This window comes from Sinocyclocheilus rhinocerous, unplaced genomic scaffold (genome assembly GCF_001515625.1).
Source record: "Sinocyclocheilus rhinocerous isolate Xijiao unplaced genomic scaffold, SAMN03320098_v1.1 scaffold1049, whole genome shotgun sequence".
NCBI classification, from domain to species: domain Eukaryota; kingdom Metazoa; phylum Chordata; class Actinopteri; order Cypriniformes; family Cyprinidae; genus Sinocyclocheilus; species Sinocyclocheilus rhinocerous.
In genome coordinates, this window is record NW_015652136.1 from 321,092 (window position 1) to 344,077 (window position 22,986).

The 22,986-nt window shown below is 39.1% G+C and overlaps 1 protein-coding gene across 2 annotated transcripts; it reads left to right on the forward strand.

The window, feature by feature from the left end:
- Positions 1-2,018: 2,018 nt before the first annotated feature.
- Positions 2,019-20,556, forward strand: samhd1 (SAM domain and HD domain 1). 2 transcript variants are annotated; one of them, XM_016519114.1, is made up of 16 exons: positions 2,021-2,260; positions 9,817-9,883; positions 10,001-10,073; positions 10,160-10,320; positions 10,530-10,645; positions 11,949-12,019; positions 12,297-12,452; positions 12,988-13,088; positions 13,161-13,269; positions 16,306-16,397; positions 16,485-16,600; positions 16,970-17,109; positions 17,359-17,448; positions 17,701-17,805; positions 18,310-18,447; positions 19,766-20,556. In XM_016519114.1, exons 1-16 carry the CDS (start codon positions 2,107-2,109, stop codon positions 19,958-19,960), a joined length of 1,884 nt encoding a protein of 627 aa, XP_016374600.1. In that variant the 5' UTR covers positions 2,021-2,106; the 3' UTR covers positions 19,961-20,556. The 2 variants fall into 2 exon arrangements, with proteins under 2 accessions (XP_016374601.1, XP_016374600.1); XM_016519115.1 differs by lacking the exon at positions 17,359-17,448 and having other exon boundaries at positions 2,019-2,260.
- Positions 20,557-22,986: the final 2,430 nt, after the last annotated feature.

Sequence of the window (22,986 nt, forward strand, 5' to 3'; positions counted from 1 at the left end):
GAACTAATGACCCCACCCCCACCCCAACGGTGATACCTGTATTACCGGTGTTGTCACACGTCGATTAACCGGTGGGAAAATTTCCTCACCGTCACAATCCTAATTTATATTGATATTTTTTCATTTGATTATTTTATTTATCATCATTATTTATTATTAGTCTTTTTTTGACAGTTCTGCAGCTGTTACCTGGATGGGATGAATTTCTGTGTGTTTTTTTTTTAATTCATTTGCTTAAATTAGGACTACATTATTATGTAATTATTTGTTCCATTTTTATCTAAATAATTTAGCACTTTTTAAATGCCAAATTGTATATGACAAATATGAAATAATGTCTACCAAGCACGGATAATGTATGGAATATTAATAGACTATCCAAATAAATTTTAATAAAACAATAGGCCGATACCTTTAGAAGCACGGATGTGTCTGTCACTTTAAATATGGTTCACCCAAAAATAAAAATTCTTTCATAATTTACCCAAGTTGTTCTAAACCTGCATAAAGTTCTTTCTTCTGTTGAACACAAAAGAAGATCGGCTACTTTGAAGAATGTGGGTATCTAAACAGCTGCAGGTCCCCAGTAACTTCCATAGGGGAATAAATATAGCCTACTATCGGAGTCATTGGGACCAGACACTGTTTGGTTACCCACATTCTTCAAAGCATCTTCTTTTATGTTCAACAGAAGAAAGGAATTATTACAGGTTTGGAACAACTTGTGGGTGTGTAAACGATGACAGGATTTTCTTTTTTGGGTGAACTATCCCTTTAAGTTAGTCAGTCCACCATGATCAACTGAAATGCTTCTCTGCAAACTGCGTGTTCATCATTAGTTACTGGACAGACACATTGATAGCTTTCCCGTTCAGCCCTACATCTGGAGGGTCTTGTGTTCAAACATGAGGTTTACCGCACGCTGCGTTCCGTGTGAAAGAGCCTTAAAGGCACAATATGTACGATTTTTTTATTAAAATATCCAAAATCCACTAGAACAGCTGACTTGTGTACTTACATTATTCCAAATGTTTCGAAGAATGTTTAAATCCAGAGAAATAAGCAATTTTAACTAGTGGCACGGAGCGTGTCTATAGTGTCGCCTGCCAATGACGTCATACACCCCTCGATTTCCGGTTTTGTTTTGTAGAAAACATGGAAACACCAAAGACGCTTTAATATGTTGTGTGTTTTAATAGACCGGTGACGACCGCACAGAGTAGCATTATAACAGAACTTTATTCTGCAAGATGTATGAAATTAATGTTAAGGGTATGTCTACACAATTCATTTGGGTTCCTGCTCATGTTGGTGTGGAGGGAAATGAGAAGGTGGATATTCTGGCTAAACAAACTCTAAGAATAAAGCAAGTAGATCTACATATTCCATTAAGTAAAGCAGAAGCTAAAGTATACATTAGAACATATACACAATCAGTTTGGCAGATATATTGGGATGACCATGGAACGGGTAGACATTTGTATAATATACAAAAAACAGTTGATGCTGGGAGAAAGGAGAGTAGGAATCGAAGGGAAGGCAATATCATTACACGCCTTAGAATTGGACATACTGGACTTAATAGTACATTATATAGAATTGGTAAGCACCCAACTGGGGAATGTGTACACTGTAATCAACAAGAAACAGTTAAACATGTACTACTTCAATGTGTAAAATACAACAATGAGAGATATCGCATTATTCAGTCAATGAAGAAAGTTAAACACCATGACTTTTCCTTGTCAGGTTTATTGGGGAAATCAGCTAACAAGATATATGATGATATTATTAAGTTTATAAAAGAATGTGAATTAAGTAAGAGAATATAAATAATATGTTTATTGTTATTTATTAAGAAGAATGTTTTTGTTAAAGGGGTTTTTATTTATTTTTTATGTTAGTTTTGTTTGGCCCTTTCCCCTCTTTCACCCATCATATATATTGCATAAATCTTGATCCACACTCCAGTCCAGTCGGTGGCGGTAATGCACCTACCAGTTGGTTTGCCAACCGCCAATAAAACACCAAAGAAGAAGAAGCAGCGAGCCGCCACACCGGCTTCCATGCGAGAGTTTGCGCGTGTTCTCTCGCAAGTGTTTCAGGATGGAAAGAGGAATTAAACGGCCACGAGAAGAAGCAGACGGTGTTCTGCGTGAGAAGCAGGGTTGTGATGCGGACTTCAGGCGCTGGGACGTGGCCGAAACGGTCTTATATCTGCGCAGAGAAGGACTCGAGCAGTGGGAGCAGATGTTCAGAGGTACCGCGCTGATCAATGACACGCAACAACATCTTCACAATGACAAATACTCGACTAGATTTGAATAATGCTTGTGTTTATTCATATTACACGATCCGTGTGCATAGCGAGCACTGCAGAGAGGAGACAGAGGAGCAGATCCGCGAAATAGACTGAACTAGAGAAGCAGCTAGAGCTGCCTGATCATGGCAAGCCGCTTTGGCTTTTAGCAGGATATGAGTTCTTGATATCAGGAATTGAATTTACACTAGTTAAATGTCACCGTAGGCTGCCATTCAGATTCATTGAATGATCAATAATGAATAAAAGCGAAAGCGGCTTGCCATAGCTGATCACACAGAGCCAAGAGGGCTGCAGACGCCACGCTAAATAAGCGCGGACCGCTGACAGACCACTTTTACATTATGGAGGCTTGTTATTTATTTGGTTATTAATCTTGTGCCCCCTTCCACTTTTGATTTACTTGACACTACAATTGGGAAGCTTTGTTTTGCCTCTGGAGTTGTAAATATTTAGAGCAGACATTGTCATAGTTTATTGGAATAGACTGATGGAAGGCCATCTGGACTTTAACAGACTAATATTTATTGGCAAATAACGTGAAGGAAGTAGCCTAACCTTTCAAATTTGGCACAGATACTGCTCAGAAAAGCATGTTCTTGTTAAATGTGCAAGGCCAAAGGTTTGAGCTGTGTAATAGGATGTCTGAGGTGTTTTGGCACTGCTCTCATGGAAGGAAATTCTGGAAAGATTTGTGTAGATTTATCATTCGTAATATTGACCCACTTTTTCTTTGTGCTTATAGATCGTCATATTTGGTTTTACTAATATTCCTGCAAATAAAATAAAAGAATACTACCGTATTGGCCCGAATATAAGACGACCCCCCTTTTTCCAGATGTACCTTTTTTGGAAAAAGGCTTTTTAAAAACCAAATCTTGTTTTTTCTCAGTAAAACACATTTTGTCTTCAATTATTTTCATATTGCATATTTTTCCTATTTTAATTTTTGTTTTGAAAGTATGGTAAAAACTGGTAAAATGTACCAACAATCACATTTAAAAAATAATTATACATTTAATTTAGTTTTTGGTTCTTAAAAAAGAAATTCAGTTATATATCAAGACGATTTTTCATTCATATAACAAGAAATAAGTTAAGACTCTTTCTGTATGTGAGTCCTTTAACATATTTACTTGATTAGCGCTGTGTTTTTTCTGTGTTTATATGTATTAGTGCAGCTCAGACTGTACATTGACTATGTCTGTTCTGTTTGTGAAGTTTCATTAAAATAAAAAAAAAAGCAATATTTGCCCTCGGAATTGATTTTTTGACATTAAATACATTATTACAAGACTGTCAATTTTCTATCTGTTCCAATCCAAAAATATGTAGATCACCTCTCAAAAGAATAAAATAAAGATATGTGAACAAAATGCAAGTTCTGGCCATTAGCAATCCATATAAAGCACCCGCCGCTATATTTCAATATTTCAATCACTAAAAACAGCGGGAAATTGTGAAACGTTTAATGTGAAAACACTATAAAAACTCTTTAAATTTAAAAAACGTACTTGCAGTCTGTGAGTCAGAACAGCCGGCATTGTAGTCTACTCTCCCAGGATCAGGAAACTTTACAGATCTTCTTTATGCACCAAGAGCTTGTAACACTCCAAAGAGAAAGGAAAACTTGAAATCACATCATATGACCCCTTTAAACTTTGCACATTGCGTTTATATTCTGGGTTCATCTGCTTTCCTGTATAAAGTCTGCATCATCAATGTGTGTAGTGAATTTGGCCTTTAAATATCATTGTCTTACTATTTAATGCAAACCTGGTAAAAATCACTGGCGGTCAGTGAAGGAAAGCCTTGTTTTGCCCTCCATGTGGATGTTCATGTAAGAGCGTGACGTGAAAACTATCAGTTGTCATAGTTGTGTATTTTGAACGCTCAGTAGAAAATATAAAGCTCTATTATTCATCAGACTCACAGGTGGTGATTCAGTGGAGCAGCTGGTCCAGATAAACCGGGTACTGATTCATCTTTCAAGAGCAAGCGTTTAGAGAAGCAGTCGTCAGTAAAATCACATGCTGGTCAAGTTGTTCGCGGCCGGCCAACGTAGAACATAGCAGGCATTATGCTAATGTGTGACCCCGGGGATGAGATTCGCCTCACTCACTCTTCAGAGGCATTCTTTATTGTGGGAGACAATAACTTCATTTATCATGCACTTTAGGCTTTACAACTTTGCAGATGATTTATATTCACAGACATCTACATTACACACTGCAGGCACTTTAATGACACAGACAGCAGCAGACCTAATGTGCGGGTTCTTCCTCATCTGTTTGTTCACGTAATGAATACTCATCAAGACCATTTGACCGTTCAAAATACATCCGAGTCTCCTGTTTATTTGCAACATTTATATCAACAATAATAAGAAATTCCTGCTGTAAGAACAGCTAATGGTCTGTTTATCGCCACACTGCGTTGTCATTAGGGTTGGGTATCGATTGGGCTTTTTACGATACCGGTGCCAAATCGATACTTTTAAAACGGTACTGAACCGTCACTTTAAAAAAAAAAAGAGCCGATGGATAACATTAAAGAACATTTAAAAATATTTAAAATAAATATACATAACATTCACATGCTCCTCGGATGCTCTCATTTCCCGAGTTGTGCTTCCCTTACTCTAAGGCTAATAAATGTATTTCACGATCTGGGTCATTATTTAATACAAAACCACACAATGTTTCTACTGTATCTCTGTCGATCACGCTGATATTTAGTTAAAATGAGTGCTGTCTGTCACTGTCTTTAATAGGGATGGGTACCGAAACCCGGTATTTAATCGGTCCCGGGGCTAAATTATGAAAGACCGGAGTATTGATAAGCTCTGACGTTAACTGTTCTGCTATCGGTACTGGAAAAATTAATAAAACACACATACATGTATTATTGCTATATATACATTATCTTGCCAATTCTATCTCACCAGAGTCGCCAGCTGTTTTTCAAACATTTGTCTATGATGCATTTTTGCTATTCACAATTCAGAAGCAAGATCGCGCCCACACGGAGGAGCTTCAGCACGCGCAACATGAAAGCCCTGTTTAATTATGATAGAAGAGAGAACTAAACATTCAAACATCTGCTTACACTTTAGGCCTGTGGCTGTTATATTAAGCTGATTTAATTTTTTTATTTCGATTTTGGCTTCTAAGGATTATACAAAAGAAGACATGAGGTAAAGCTATTAAAAACTAGCTGCGTTTCGTATTGCGCAACTTCTTTCCCGTCACAGCGGTGCGCATTCGTTCCTCCCTAAAACACAAACTTAACGTCAGAATCAGCTCAGTCTGTGATTGTTGTAAGATGCCGTCTTTACTGTTGCTAAATTGCGGGACATGTTTGATAAATGTTGAAAGCACAATCCGCACAAGAGACACTGTTCCTCAGGCTGAAATGTGTGCGCGCGGCGCGCTCCAAAACGGACAAACAGATTACACTTTGAGCTTCGGGCACATGTCCAAACAATCAAATACACACAAAAATGTCCAAATGGCCGGCTTGGAGAGTATTTACTTAAACACAGTTTAGTTAGTAGCACTTCATGGATGAATTAAAGCACTGTTTATTTCATTTCATTTGTATATTTGTTTTATTGTATTTGTAATTGTACATATTTATTTATATTGTGTTTGTTTTACTTTGTTTCTTTGTTCATGTTCTTACTGTATCTTACAAATTAAATTTTCAAATGAAAATAGCCACATGATTGTTTTATAAAGTATGCGTTCATATGTGTTAAGGGCTAAAACACACACCTTGTGTCCTCTGTTTCTGTGTGAGTCCGCCGCGTTCTGCGCATTGAAGAGCGCGCTGAAAGACGGGGAGGAGACAAAGATGCCGCCGTGTTCATATGAAATTGAAAGGGGACTGATTCTGAGGCGATCACGAATTTGTGTACAGTTTATGGAGTTAATCGCTATAGCCCCGCTAAAAATGGACTAGCGACGCCCAAGCTTCTTGCGTCTATTTCGGAGAACCAGGACAAATATTTCAATCGATCGCTCAGGCATGGCACAGAAATCTGCGTTCTGATTCGGTTCTAGTACATACCGGTTACACAGGTACCTGTGCCATATTGGCTCCGGGTTTCTTACCCAACCCTAGTTGTCATGGTAATTGCATATTATTATATTATTATTGTATGTATAATTATAAATATAGCAGCAAGCACAACAGAGGCAGAATGAGGAGCTAAACAAGGCACGGAGCATCAGACCAACTGCAAAAATGCCTAAAGAAACACACCTGGAGACGATTTGAAGCAAAATGGTTGAAAACCCATAAATACAATGAGCTGTAATGTGACATAATTGCTTTTTACTTCAGAGCAATAGGTGGCGCTGTTATTAAATTGGTGTGGCGTGGTCAGTGTGAGGTGACAATGGCACTCATAAAGTTTGATGTCAGTTACAGAAGTTTGTCAGCTCACAAATGAAAACTGAAATCCATAACTTTTTGCTGGCATGGTCCGAAGATGATCGGAGTCAAATTTGGTGAATATTTGACCAATGGTCTCGGAGGAGTTCGAAAAAGTATGTTTTCAAAGAAAATCAAAATGGCGGAAAGGAAGTTCAGCAGATTATGGGATAATTGGTATGGATGTAGGGTTGGGTATCGTTGTAATTTTATCGATTCCGATTCTTTTCGATTCCCAGTTTCGATTCCAATGTGATTAAATAATGATATCAAACATTTATCCTGTCTTTTTTTTGCAAACCATTTATTGGAGCTGAATACCATGAACAGAAATCAACAGCAGTGTTTCCCCTGCTATTATATTAGGGGGGCGGCCGCCCTCCCAACCCTCTACATTGCGAGTAAATCACTCGCATATGCGACTAAATCTTCACTCTGGCGACTAAATGATGTCTAATATTAGCCAATTGCTAATAAATTCTCAGATTTTACTCGCCAGTGTGTGAGTTGGAGGCTAAGTATAAGTTTAGCTCAGATATATTTTCACTCGCCGAACACACTCTGACTGAGCGCTTCAGAGTTTCACTCTCGTCTCCGCCAAGCGATCTGTGCTTTTCAGTGTTTTTCAGTTCATCTGAATGGATGCGTAGCGCACAACGTATCGTAAACTCTAGTGTGAAGGTGCACGACTCGCCGTCGCTTTGTTTCAAAACTGTGCCATTTCACAAACATGTATATGTATATATGTATATATATGTGTGTTTATGTGTATATGTGTATGTGTATGTATGTGCATGTGTGTATATGTATGTGTGTGTGTGTGTATGTGTGTGTGTGTATATGATTATCATATTATAATGCTTGACTGACTGATGTTAAGAGTGTACTTTCAGATATTTATAAAACTGTGCCATTTCACAAACATATATATATATATATATGTGTATATATGTGTGTATGTATATGTGTGTATGTATATGTGTGTGTGTATATGGGTGTATGTATATGTGTATGTGTGTGTGTGTATATGTGTATGTATATATTTATCAGTCTGGCGAGTAAACAAAAAAATTTACTAGCCAATGGCGATTCAATTGCCAAGGTGTTCGTAGAGGGCTGCCTCCCAATGGCACCCCCGCCCCCCCTTGAAGGTCAAGTTAATTTTATTTAATTATTTTTCCTCTATAGCGCCAGATCACAACAGAAGTAATTTAAAGTTACCTTTCCGATAGAACATGTCTATACCTTGTTCTTTTATTAAACAAACTAAATAGCCTTGTTATTCATCTTATTTACGCGACGACATGACATTTCTGTCTCTACGTTATGGTCGCGCTCTCTGTATCGCGCACAAGTGAGCACACTCCCACTTCCACTAGTATTTGTAAATATTAAGCCGCAAAACGACTATTTAAATATGAATTCTGCGTGTCTATGTGTTAATGAATGGTGCAGACGCGTGGTTTTGTGTAGTACACGCTCGTGACGCTTCCGGTGATATTAGCGTCTGCCGTCTCACTAATGAGGACATAAATACATGAACAACATCTCCTGAACTGCTCTGAGAGTCACTTCATGAGCATTTGACCGTTTCACTTGAGTAAAACTATCCTCATATCATATACACACAGAAATGTAAAGGTATTCACGGCAACCCGTCAAAATAAAAGTTAGGTTTATTTCGAGGGCATTGGCAGAAATATATTACTATTGTTGAGTAGAATGTATGTAACAGGCTGCTACTACTACTACTAAAATTATTAAAACCTTATTTTTAAGGAATAATCATACAATATTTATTCGAGTGATTTAATTGTAATATTAAATCCCCTTTATTTTCCAAAAAAATAAAACTTTAATTTTCATTACTTAAAATATTGATTAAATTAATGTTTTATGCCTTAAAAAATGTAAATACTCAACACAGAATTTCTGAGCAAAAAATCCTAAGGCTATTGTAAGAATAATTGAAACTTGTTTTTATGCTTTCATATAATTAGACATGCTAAAACAGAATTTGGTAACAATAAAACATAAGGTTGGAAAAATAAAAACATTTCATAGGGCCCTAAACATGTATTATTTGTTAAACTTTTAATAAATTGATGTTAAATTGTTTAAGTTTCATGATTTTAATTAATTAGACATGCGACAACGAGTGTCCGATTCTGGAATCTGAATCGATTTTCGATTCCCAACCCTAATCTGGATGTTCTCGGCATGATCCAAGGAATCGTGACAATAGGCAGAAATATTCAAAAACTACTAGCATTTTTTATTGAAGTATGATTTGACAAAATTTTGAGTAAATGAGGGCATGATGCTGAAAACACAAACCGAGTTTCGTAACGATATGCCGACATGTGTAAAAAAAATAATAAAAAAAGCTTTTTTTGACAAAATTCGGCCAAATTATTCAGAAGTTATTAGCAAAAACAGCCGTTTTCCATATCTGTGTGCCAAAACGGTGCAGGTGCTCTCAGGTCAGGGTTGTCATAAGGCCAGGAGGAGTCCGAAAAAATAGCTTTTTAGAAAAATTCAAAATGGCGGGAAAATTTTCATGACGGAAAACGAATGATCGATTTTCGATTCCCAACCCTAATCTGGATGTTCTCGGCATGATCCAAGGAATCGTGACAATAGGCAGAAATATTCAAAAACTACTAGCATTTTTTATTGAAGTATGATTTGACAAAATTGAGTAAATGAGGGCATGATGCTGAAAACACAAACCGAGTTTCGTAACGATATGCCGACATGTGTAAAAAAAAAATAAAAAAAGCTTTTTTTGACAAAATTCGGCCAAATTATTCAGAAGTTATTAGCAAAAACAGCCGTTTTCCATATCTGTGTGCCAAAACGGTGCAGGTGCTCTCAGGTCAGGGTTGTCATAAGGCCAGGAGGAGTCCGAAAAAATAGCTTTTTAGAAAAATTCAAAATGGCGGGAAAATTTTCATGACGGAAAACGAATGATTGCAAGAGGTGGCTCCTAATGAAAGTGTTGTTTAGTTTATATGAATTTGATCAAGTTTTTTATTTATTATTTATCTGTTTCTCAGAACATGGCATAACAGGGCCAGGCCTGCCGTTCCTCACCGAAGCGCATTTGGAGAAGATGGGTGTTTTGTAAGTGTTACTTCATTACAGTAGAAACCGCGCTTCTACCACAGTCAAGCCCATCTTGAAAATTAGCTGTTCGTTCCCAGTTTATTTTTGCAGTTAATTCTGTATTTCCTCATTCAGCCCTCTGGGATCACGCCTGCACATCCTCCACTGCCTGCAGAAACTCTGGCAAGTCTCCAATGAGTCCATGAAGGTATGCTAAAGCTTTGGGAAGGCTGCAGATGTCTCTAATGCTTGCGCCAGAGCTTTGCCAAGGTGATGTGTAATGCTGTGCTGCAGGTGTTGAACGACCCGATCCACGGCCACATCGAGCTGCACCCTCTGCTGCTGCGCTTCATAGACACTCCTCAGTTCCAGCGGCTGCGCCACATCAAGCAGCTGGGAGGGACTTACCTGGTGTTCCCCGGGGCTTCTCACAACCGCTTCGAGCACTCCGTCGGGTAGGTACATCAGCTCTGAGAGAAAGAGCTGGAGCAGGCTTTTGCAGATACATGGAGGGTAGCAAATATAACCCGTATTTTTGATTTCTATTTTTTAGCATGCAGTGCACCGATGAATAACATGCATTCAAGCGAGTGGAGCAGTGGGGATGGGTGTTTTCTACAAAGTCGCTGTTTTTTATGTGCTGCTTTGTGTTTGTGTGGTGCAGGGTGGGATATTTGGCCGGATGTCTAGTGCAGGCTCTCAATGAAAGACAGCCGGAGCTCCTCATAACAAAGCAAGATGTTCTGTGTGTGCAGATTGCTGGCCTGTGCCATGACTTGGGTGAGTGACGCTCATGTTCAGGTAGAAAGGTGAGCGAGTCACAACATATCCACAGTGACTCGTGTTCGTTACAGTCAGATGATAAAATGATTGGTTTAAAGGAACATTTCAATAATCCGGATACTTTCTGAGATGTGATGACTGACTTCGGGCCTTGATCTCACATTTAGGGCTGAAAAACTCAATTCAAATTTTGTACTTAAATATGATCAATATAATAATTATATTCTAATTTAAAATGCATAATTTCAGTTAGGGTGAAGAAAAGCGTTTGGCTTCTCTCCTGAGGCCACAAGAGGGCGCATCGAGCAAAATATTACTAATGCAGGCTTATTCAAAGCAATAAAATAACACGATTATCTGTGGAAAAAGTGCATAATGTATAAAATAAAGTTTATAAACTGAATAAAATTAAGTTGCTTAAACATTATAAACGAAACAGCATCATAGTTTAATACAAAGGGCCGAAAGCCAATCACACAGAAAATATTACTAATGCAGGCTTATTCAAAGCAATAAAATAACACGATTATCTGTGGAAAAGTGCATAATGTATAAAATAAAGTTTATAAACTGAATAAAATTAAGTTGCTTAAACATTATAAACGAAACAGCATCATAGTTTAATACAAAGGGCCGAAAGCCAATCACACAGAGTACTTTTTTCATTTAAATCATGAGATGCAGTGGGATGGGGAAAAACCCGCCATAAAGTCTTGAGACTTGTTTTTAAAAAGTTGAACTTACATTAATTTTACAGGGCTTTCTAAACATGCGTCTCTCTTGTGCGAGACGTGAGTGCAACGGTGATAGATGTCCCTCTAGAAAATGTGATAAATATGTGTTCTGTGTGAACGGTTTGGTTTCAGTTTTGATGTAAACAACATCTTCCCCACATCGTTGTTCTCTTTTTCAGCAGTATTTTGAATGAACAACGCAGCAGCGCCGCATCTAGTGCTTCAACTGGATAGACTAACAAAAGCATTATAATGCAACGACACTTACATCGTCTGATAAGGCTGCCTGACGCACACCTAAAATTAGAATGAACTGTTTTCAATGTGGATTTTTATTTTAAATTTAACAAATATTTTAAATTCTAATTTTTATTGGACAGCCCTACCTCCTACTGCTTTGTAATTTGGGCCTAATTTACAAAATTTGACCACAAACCAGGAACAAGGCCAGTGACTGGACATTCTTCAGGATTCAAATTCACAGCCGCTAAACTAAGAGCACATGCTAATGGCTTTAATGGGTTTGCATCTTCATTCTTTAATATAGCCTTTTGTCTTTTGTTCAGGTCATGGCCCGTTTTCTCATTTGTTTGATGGCATGTTCATCCCTAAAGTTCGACCTGGAGAGAAATGGAAGGTACGTGTGTTAAAACCGTCCCCAGTGTAAAACCATGCATGCGATTGGCCCGTTTCTCAGCTTGTTGTGTTACTCTGTGCACCGTTAGTAGTCCTCAAGGGTCTGACAGCTGGAATCATCTTGCTGAGAGGAAAGAGACGGCTCTGTGTGTGTAGGCTGACACACAGATGACAGAAACATCTGTTCCTGTAGCTCTGTGGTGTGGGATTCATCATGTTCGCCTGTAGATCTGATCCGCCAGTAACGCTAACTGACAGGTTTGATCTCTGCTGTGCAGCACGAGATGGCCTCGGTTCAGATGTTTGACCACTTGGTGAGAGTGAACGGTCTGGAGGAGGTCATGGAGCGCCATGGGCTGACTCTTCCTGACGACCTGGTGTTCATTAAGGAGCAGATCGCCGGGCCGCTGGATAACTCCGTCTTCAACAGCTCGGTGCGTACGGCTGCTGCCTCGTGTAAAACACATGTATGACAAACCATCGCTTGACATCAACATCACATACTTGTTTCTGTAGAGCTTTGTTGTTGCTGTTCAAGACAAATTCAAGGACTAAATAATGTGAATATAACTTTGATACAACTTTCCCAACCCACTATTTCCATGGAAACCGTTTTATAAAGTGTTATTGTGGGAAATAAGCTGACAAAGCCTTTATACCAACGGTTGCGTCATTGACTCCGGTTCCTTGTTCTGCGGAGCACTGTGTTTGTCCATACTGTAAAGCTTACACTGGTTTAATGCAAGACTGCTGAAGCCATGTGCTCACTTGATATGAAGAACAGACTGAAGTGAAATCCAGCCTCATTGCTTGTGGTTTTCTCTGTATTTGATTTGGGCTCTGTTCACCCCCTCATCGCTTCAGAAACCACTGCAGCTGTGTGGAATACTTTTAGTCTTTCCCGAAAGGTTAGTGACTCTTCTGCTCTACTCAAAGTAACGTGCAGCATTTTTTCTTTTAACCCTGCAGTGGCCATATAAGGGCAGGCCGATGGAGAAATCGTTCCTGTATGAGATAGTAGCAAACAAAAGAAACGGCATAGATGTGGATAAGTGGGATTATTTTGCTCGGTAAGACGATTTGCACCAAGCTAATGATGCTGTTTTCAGCGTTGCTAACTGAAAGTGTGTTCTTTTGGACAGTGATTGCTATCATCTCGGCATTCAGAACAACTTCGACTACCAGCGTTTCCTCAAATTTGCACGAGTGTGTGAAGTGAAAGGAAAGAAGCACATCTGCACCAGAGACAAGGTACATTTTGCAGTTGTTATACTGACTGTGTGTGTATTCATTGATTTAGTTTATTGTACAGTGCTCGACTGATTTCAGTGCTCGTTCCTTTTTGACTTTATTATAACAGTTTAAACTAAAAGATACATGCATTCAACAGAGTCTGGCTGTGATTCAGAAACGACAGCACAATGACAGCACAAATTATTTGATGTGAAACATGCGATGGTTTCGTCAAGTCACCTTTATTTATATAGCGCTTTTAACAATACAGATTGTGTCAAAGCAACTGAACAGCATTAATTAGGAAAATAGTGTGTCAATAATGCAAAATGACAATAGTAAACACTAATTTTTCAGTTAAAGGCAGTTCATCATTGAATTCAGCGATGTCATCATCCAGCTCAGTTCAGTCTAAATAGTATCTTTGCAATCATTTGCAATCAAATCAACGATATCGCTGGAAATGAAGTGTACCCAACTAAGCAAGCCAGAGGCGACAGCGGCAAGGAACCAAAACTCCATCGGTGACAGAATGGAGAAAAAACCTTGGGAGAAACCAGGCTCAGTCGGGGGCCAGTTCTCCTCTGAGAGGACTCATCTGGTTCCTGTGGTCTTGTCCCGGTGGTCGTCTGAGACAAGGTCTTTACAGGGGATCTGTATCTGGGGCTCATCTAGTTGTCCTGGTCTCCGCTGTCTTTCAGGGCTGTGGAGGTCCTTTCTAGGTGCTGATCCACCATCTGGTCTGAATATGTACTGGATCCGGGTGACTGCAGTGACCATCTGATCTGGATACAGACTGGATCTGGTGGCTACGGTGACCTCGGAATAAGAGAGAAACAGACTAATATTAGCGTAGATGCCATTCTTCTAACGATGTAGCAAGTACATCGGGTGTTATGGGAAGTGTTCCCGGTTCCGGTTGTTCTAATTAATTAAATATATATAAAATATGTGTTTTTATCAAGCTAAAACTGGACAGAAAACACATTGTCGGTAGAAATAAATAACTGGTACTTTGGGTGTGTTGTACATGGAGCTGGGCGATATGCCTAAAAAAATTAGAATTTTTTGGCTGAATTGCAAAATGAGGTATACATGTGGCTATTTTCTACAGTTTTCTATTTGGATAAAAAAAAAATTACTTAATTTAAAAATCAGTTTTTATTTTTAAAAATTGGCTCACATCCTGCATCCTAGCATTGTAGCAACATTACAATCTAAAAACAAAAATAATGCTATTTTAAAGCAGAAGTTAAATTCACTAAACTAAAAGTGAATATAAATAAAAACAAAAGCACAGAATAATTGCAATGTATATGATACAGTTACTGCTCTCATAAAAACACACTTATTGTAGGTTTAAAATTCTACACATGGCACATTTATTGCCAAACTACAAATATTTTAGGAAAACATATATATTTTAGTCTGAATTATTGTGGTTCTGTTTTATTGCTCTCCGTCTGTTTGGCGCTCGTTGACTGAAATGAAGGCTCATGCACTCCTGACAGCAGAATGGACATGTTTCCATGACTCTCTAACATTTACAGGTGGAGAATATGAGTTATGCACTGAGGAAAGCACTGGATCTCAAGCGTATTAAACCGCACGAGTAGCCTAACTGTCCGCACATGTATCTGTCAGAGCAACTGTGCATGTTAACTGTATCTTATCATCTGATTTGTTCATCAGCCATGCTTTAGAATAACTGCTGCTCATTCCCTGCAGCAGCTCACGCCGTGTCCTCCACTGTTTTTCAGATGTCCTCGTAATTAAACTACTGTATGTCGATATAATAGAGATGAAGCCATTATCAGAGATGCTAATTAAGCATCATGTGTTTGGGCTTGTTGCTCATAAAGTGATCCAGTTCATGGAGTTATTAAAGTAGGCAGCTGCAGGTTGCTATATTGTGGTATGTGGCTTATTTTTAAGAGAGCGTGTTTGGATTTAAGTTTATGTGCTTGTTCTTTTTTTATTGTTGTTTTTCTGGCAAGATCTGGCACCACTAATGAGTCAGAACATACTCTGTGGTTTTCTTGCACCGCACCCATACAGAAGAGAGACACAACTCTGATGCATATTTAAACAACTAGTTGTTCATCATTTCACATCATTCTCTGACGCAGTGAAATGTGAGTGAGAGCACCCTCCGTTGAAACTGTAGTAATATTGGCCAAACAGCTTTGGGAAATGCTCCAGTAGGCCTGAGCGATATGGCATAAAGTGTAATCTGGGGTGTTTGGTTGAGGTGAGTTTACAGCAGAGGAAGCGTGCCGTCGAGTCTTACTGCCAGCTTACAGCAGTGCTCCTGGACTACATGGTGACAGTACATATCGTGACAACAGTATAACGTGTCTGTTGGCAGTGATTTTGCTGCATAGTTATTTTAAAACCTTTGGGCTCTCGGGCCTAGCGCGCTATTTTCTCATTCATCCATGTTTCTCTATCACTCTTTATCACTCAGTAACCTTTGACTTGCTTAGTTGGGGTTTAAATTGAGTAATAATTATCAAAAGCGCTGACACGTTCATCTGAGAATAAAGCCTGAACTGAACTGAGCTGAATAATGAGCCTGTTGTCTTTTTAGAGCTGCTTACAGCTGAATTTGGATTGACAGTCATGAAGTCTTAGTTGATGCTGCTTATGACAAGCTGTGATTTCTTGAGAGGCACACGATATACAGACTGTGCATGCATCAAACTTAGACCGTAGAAAGAAACATCAGAACAGTACAGAATATGTACACCGCTGGGAAAACTGTATGCTAATGGACATCAACACAGAGCTGCAGCATATGCTGTCAAATCTCCCAAAGCAACCAGCACATTGATTGGTTTCTTTTCTCATTGTAATGTTAATCCAGGTTATTAGGAAAAATAAAGGAGCGCATGACCTCCGGTGGCTCGACAGCTTCTCTGTGCAAAGCCACCCGGAGTCTTTTATTTTTGAGCAGGTTTGATCCGGTTCAGAAGTGCTTCTGTATCAGTCAGAATGTCAAAGAAATAAAAAGCCTTTCTGATTTAGCATTTTGGATTGTTTTAATGTTTACAGGAAGTTGGCAATCTCTACGACATGTTCCACACTCGCAACTGCCTCCATCGCCGGGCGTATCAGCACAAAGTGGGCAACATCATCGAGACCATGTGTGTATTCTCCTCACTGAACCACACATTGTCCTGTTCACAGCTTCGGTGCGATTGAAGTGTTCTGTCCTGGTTGTTTCGTATCAGGATAACGGAGGCTTTTGTAAAGGCTGATCCTCATATTCAGATCCAGGGCTCTTCTGGGAGGATCTTCAGCATCTCTTCAGCTATAGACGACATGGAGGCCTACACCAAACTCACAGGTGCGTCTCGATCCTGTGTGCTTCTGGTTTTCTCTCAGCTATTTACATTCAGTAAAGACACTTCGACTGTGTTTATGTCCGTACTCCACGTGAGGGGCATTTTGACATGATTAGTGTGTATTTGACCGTTGAAAGAGAACTGAATTGGGGATGGCATGCTGTCTGTGCTTGTGAGTGCCACAGTGAGGTCTTTCGCTCTGAGTAATGCACTCTTTTTAACATCCATGTTTTAGTCAAAGTTTTAGTGCTGTGCTATGTGAATATATGCACACACCATCATATAAATGATCAAAGTCCTTTATTGCAGGGTCAGAAAGCATATGGTTAAATGTTACAGGGAAGAAATGAGGGTTGTGTGCCATGTTTCAGATCACATATTTGAGCTGATTCTGTACTCGTCTGCGCCGGAGCTGTCTGAGGCACGAGCCATCCTGCACAACATCGTCTGCAGACGGCTGTACAAGTGTGTGGGTCAGACCACAGCCGAGACGCACCTGGACGCCTCACCGGTGAACCACAAACACACACAAATAAAGCTGACTTTCAGCGGATGGACATGAGTGATGAGAGGACTTTAAAAGTGTCCTTGAGTGTTTTGAAGATGAACAAAAGTCTTATGGGTTTGGAGTGAATAATGACCGAAGGGAGCTGTTCATGACCCTTTATAGGAGAAAGGTCGTAGATTCAGCTGATAAAGAAGGAGCCAAGATAATTGTAGGTGACTGAGTGGCTGATTAAATAAGTGAAGTCTCTTGCAGGAGAAGCTGCTTGACTGGGCAAAGGAGGTCGCCGGTTCAAAGCCCAGCGGCACAGACGCCAACCTGACAGCAGAGGACTTTGTAGTTCGTGTACGTTTGCTGTGTTTCATTTTAACAGCTACAACACACCTGTAATAGTCAGAGCTGCTTCTGCTTACAGACATTACACAACCACTCAGTCAGATGACATGAAAACTGACACTTCCCATGAATTTCAACCCAACAGCTCAGATTGTGAAATCGTACCATTCATCAATGAACGTGTGTAGTTAAAGAATCAGCCAAGAGCTGCTTAAGATCATTCTGCTTATATTATGTAAACTGTCCTCTTTTGTTCTCTAGGTCATTCACATGGATTATGGAATGAAGGAGAAAAACCCCATCAACAATGTCCACTTCTACTGCAAGAAAGATCCCACCAAAGCCATCAAGATCCGCAAAAAACAGGTACGCTCCAGACGATGGATCTGCCTGTGCTGCGACTATCAGCCAGCAGTTTACCAGCGTTTCAGCCTCTGGCCAGAGAAGATTTCAACTAGGCATATGCTGATGTGTAACTAACATTAACATCATAGCTTCTGGTTAGTTAATGCATGAGTTAACATTTACTAATGAGACTTTATTGTAAAGTGTTACCTATTGCACTCTAATATTCTTAAGTTGTTTTTGTGATAAGAAAAAAAAAAAACGTTATAATGCCCTTTTGCAGCTTATTTCAATAGCGGGACTGTATACCGTGATAGACGCGCTTCAGCAATTATCACAACAGGAAAATTTGATTCCGTCATATGGCCCCCCCAAACACACACAAAGGCCTAGAGTGTTGATTATGAATTAATTTCCCTATTGAAGAGAGTATGCGTGTTTAGATTGTATTGCTTCTAGTGCAAAAGAAGATATGCTCCAGACAAACACAGAGCCTGTGTTCCTGATGTTCGTGTGGTGTAACAGGTGTCCAAACTGCTGCCGGAGCGCTTCGCCGAGCAGCTGATCAGGGTTTACTGTAAGAAGACGGATGACAAGAGCCTAGAAGCTGCTAAGAAGTACTTCGTCCAGTGGTGCATGGACAGGAACTTCACCAAACCTCAGGCAAGACTTGGCATCTGCAGTTTTGTAATAATTCAAATTCCAGTGTTATTTTCAAACATACTTGGTACTTTGAAATATATCGAACAAATCCATCACTCAGACATTACTTTCAAATTTACCGTATTGGCCCGAATATAAGACGACCCTGATTATAAGACGACCCCTCTTTTTCCAGATGTACCTTTTGGAAAAAGGCTTTTTAAAAACCAAATCTTGTTTTTTCTCAGTAAAACACATTTTGTCTTCAATTATTTTCATATTGCATATTTTTCCTATTTTAATTTTTGTTTTGAAAGTATGATAAAAACTGGTAAAATGTACCAACAATCACATTTAAAAAAAATACCCTTTTTGATATACCATTAAAAAAAAAAAAAACAGGTAGCCCATCTGAATTAGGACATTGAGGCTATCCATCTAATAGTAGCCTACCAAAATCTTATGAACAGTAGAAGTTAAATCTTACTGTAGTCGTCAAATCTTGGTACTGTCTTAAATGGTTTGCAAAAAAGAGAGACAGGATAAATGTTTGATATTATTATTTAATCACATTGGAATCTGTATTGAATTATTATTATTACTGTATTTAATTCTGTATTGTAGGCATCTAAAATGCTTTGGCAATACTGTAACACAAATGTCATGCCAATAAAGCACCTTGAACGTGAACTTGAACTTCAATCGAAACTGGGAATCGAAAAGAATCGGAATCAATAAAATTCAAACGATACCCAACACTAACCATAAACATATCTTGTTAAAAATACTTGTTCATTAAAAGTTAAACAGATACTCCACCCCAAAATGAAAATGGTCATCATTTACTCATCCTTGTGTTGTTTGAAAACGGTAGGACTTAAAATAAGCTATCAATGTCTGCGGTTGTGTAAATGCATTAACCCGTTTTCCTTTGCAGTATCGAGGAAAAAACTGATTTTTTTTCAGTTCTTGTAAATGTGGTTTTCTCGTGATGCAGGTTGCACTTTGTAATTACACATACTGTAAAATAGTGTACTTACCTAAGATAGTACTGGCTAATATAATGTAACTTCATGGGTAAGGTTAGGTTTGGGGTTAAAGAGTAGGTTCAGGGTTAGTACCTTGTTATATTAGCCAGTTATTGTAATCACTATAATCAGAACAGTGTGTGCATGTCAGTCAGTGAAACGGGTGATTTCTGGTAGTTATCAGTGTATTGTTTTCTGTCAGTGAGAGCCAGTTGGCTCCAGTGTTCCCAGAGTTCTTGAGGATATCTCATGTGTTCTCTAGCCCTTGTCCGGCTCGCAGTAACACTGGTGTGCACATGAATGTGTTTCAGGATGGAGATATAATTGCTCCAGAGCTCACCCCACTCAAACGTGACTGGCACACGCTGGAGCGAGACGACGATGACAGCGAGCTCGATGACAGCGCTGAAGACAATCATCTCGGACTGAGAGATGAACCGCCCAGGAAGACTGGACGTAATGTGAAAGTCAACCTCTTTCATGCTCCGGGAGAAAGCAGACTCTGAATCACTGGCCCTGTGCTCCTCTCATTGAGAATATTTGGAGCGATCACCAGATGCTCATTCTATCTCAACAGTGCTTTTGAGCTTCGTTTAATCTGTGTTTTGCCTCTGTTTGCTTTTATTTTCAGCTTTAATATCATGTTCATTGCCAGGGTTTTAATGCTACTCGCACCTCTGACGCTTTATTATACATCAGTCCAGAATGAATGTGTCTCTCCGCCATCCATTATGTTTCGATGCAGAGGGAAGTGTTCAATGCGTTTTGGAATTCTTTAGTTTTTTATTTTTTTATTTTTTTTTATTTATTTAAAACGTTTTATCAGGGACTCGCTGTTACTTTTTTCTGTTAATCGGCCCTCCACTCACTCGCAGTGTGTAAAAACTCATGTTATAATGGGTCTCAAATGTGATGGCATATATCTATATTTGAGCGAACTATATTTTTTAGACTCTGTCTTATAGTAATGGGTGATGGTGGTCTGATTTTCTTGGATCTTGTCTCAGATGTTCTCATCAGTACAGGCTTTTGCTGTGAACAGATATGCTTGGTTACTCATTTCAGTCTGTACTGAAATATTAAAATGGTCACAGCACAATCACATCAAGTCTGTTGCACAGAAAAAGGTTCACTTAAAGAACATGTTGTGCATGTCGTGCTTAAAGATGTAGTGCTGAATCAATGCAAACTCAATCAACATCTCAAAATTCAGAGCATGCAAATAAAAATCCAGTCATGCCATTCTTTGTTTTAATGTGGCCTGAAGTACAGACCCACTATTATCAACTATTATGTACTTACATTTGAATTAATTAATTGATGCACTTGTGTATATAGATGTTTTTACATGAGATTTTATATATATTTGTGTATCTGTAATTAATTTCTGTAGTGGCATCTATAATTACACTGTTGACCCACCCTTAAACCAAACCAGTTCTTAACCTTCCTAACGGTGAGCGTGATTTCACAGAGTACAACGTGGGGTGCTTCTCAATATCCCTCCTCGTGTCCTCGCTCCTCTGTCCTCCATCCCCTGACCCGGACACCGATCGAGCTCAGCCATCTTGTAGGACATCTCAATTCTCTAATTTCACCGTGAGGAGGCTTCCTGAGGAGCGATGGGCGAGGATACACCGGTGAATTCATCGAAAAACCTGACGCACGTATACACTCTCCTCCCCCTTCACATCTGTTGTAATCATTTTAATTTATATTTTACCTTTGCAGTTTAAATAAACCATACATGTCATATATTTCAAACAGGGCATCTTGCTTTATTAATATTTATTATGAATGTCTTAAATAACAAACTTTAACAACATAAGGGCAGATCCCTTTAGCGCAGCTGATGATGCTTTGAAGTGACTTGATTCATCTCCTCCGTATTTTCCTTGCGTCCTTCCCTTGCATCCTGAAGGCGTGGAGCTAAGACGCGAGGATGCACAAATAAGAATTGAGAAGCACCCATGTTCCTGCATCAACATCCTTGTTGATCCTGGAACAACATTCCAATTAACCAATCAGAATTGAGGGATAACTTTTCAGGAAATGTCTGTTTTAGGCTTACGATCAGAGTTAGGTGCTTCTACACCCTTGGTAATCAGCTATCATTTTACACTGATTTTGCACATAAAAAACGTATGTGCTCAACTGTGTCGGATCATTTTTTTATCCGATAAGAAAACATGCGTATAAACACATTTACCTAATACATTTCTAAGTGCATCATGTTAGGTCATGTGATCTTGGACAGTAATGTTGATCCAGGAACATGTCTTGACAAAATCACGGCGACCCCTTCTTAACCCTACCTCAAAAGCAGCAAAAGTGATTTGCAGTATAACATAAAAACAATAAGTACCCTTTTGTTTTTTCTTTTTTGATGTCAGTACATAGTAGTTAAATACACCTAATATAAAGTGGGACCTAAATGACTGTTGACAGAATGAAGTACCTTGATCTCCTGAAGTTAGTTCTCCATATACAGCAGTGTACTTTTAACCTCATGAGCACACTTTTGCCCACTGGTTCCTCTAGGGACACGCTCACACTGCAGGACTGTAAGAGCAGCTGAATCGCTGTACTGTCACAGCAGCGCTCACACAACACACACCTTAGGGTGTAATAGTCCCGTATTTAAAGGGATTCCTGGGTATTAAGACTTGTATGGCTTACTAGATTACCATTGCCCCAAAGTATAGATATATCATATACAATTAACAAAATATGTCTTAGTTCTTATAAAATTTATTTAAAAAATCGGTAGTAGTAGGCCATTGTTGTTGACATCGCAGTGCATTCTGGGCTGTGACGTCAAATGGTTGCACCGATCACTGCTTCGTTATTTTGATTCTGCTATGTTACAAAAAATGTCATCTGTTCAGCCTTTTCAATTTGAGCCAGAGCACGAAATTAGTGAGGATGAAAACATTGAAGACATTCAATATCAAATCAATCAAAACGAAGACGATCGGAGGGTTTATGAGGCGAGAGTGGGGCAAAATGGATGGCGTCTCTGTGGCTATTGCTTGCCGATGCTGATCGAGAAGGAGAGCGTTTGCTGTAAGGAGCTGCAATTTTTCGCTGTAGCTGTTCCAGGTAAGTTTATGGATCCAACTATTGTTGTATGATTATAGCGTGTAAAAATCGTCTTGATATGTCACCTGAATGCATTACACAGCGTTCCAGGGAGGCTTTAAGACCAAGCGGAATCCTCTTCACAGCCAGCGGGACTCTAAAGGAGTTGGGTTTTTTTAACGACCGCGTTTCAACTTCAGCAAATCAGATTGAGCGAATGCAAACAACGTGATTCCAACACTCTCCAGGACCGAGTTTGGGCACCCCTGACCTAGACCATACGAATAACAAACTGAATTAATAATTCTTTTTTGAGAAGTGGTTGTTTTAGTGTCACAAGCTTCCAGTACACAGACACAACAACACACAGATAATACAAATAAGATGTGAATAAAATACACCTTCCAGTGTATTCTTAACCTTGAATATAATTCTTAAAACACAAAATGGC

Bases quoted from the DNA above. Each gene is read 5' to 3' on its own strand.
- samhd1 (XM_016519114.1), top strand. From the start codon at position 2,107: ATGGAAAGAGGAATTAAACGGCCACGAGAAGAAGCAGACGGTGTTCTG. The intron at 16,398-16,484 runs GTGTGTATTCTC...GTTTCGTATCAG, and splicing joins GGCAACATCATCGAGACCAT to GATAACGGAGGCTTTTGTAA. The intron at 16,601-16,969 runs GTGCGTCTCGAT...GCCATGTTTCAG, and splicing joins GGCCTACACCAAACTCACAG to ATCACATATTTGAGCTGATT.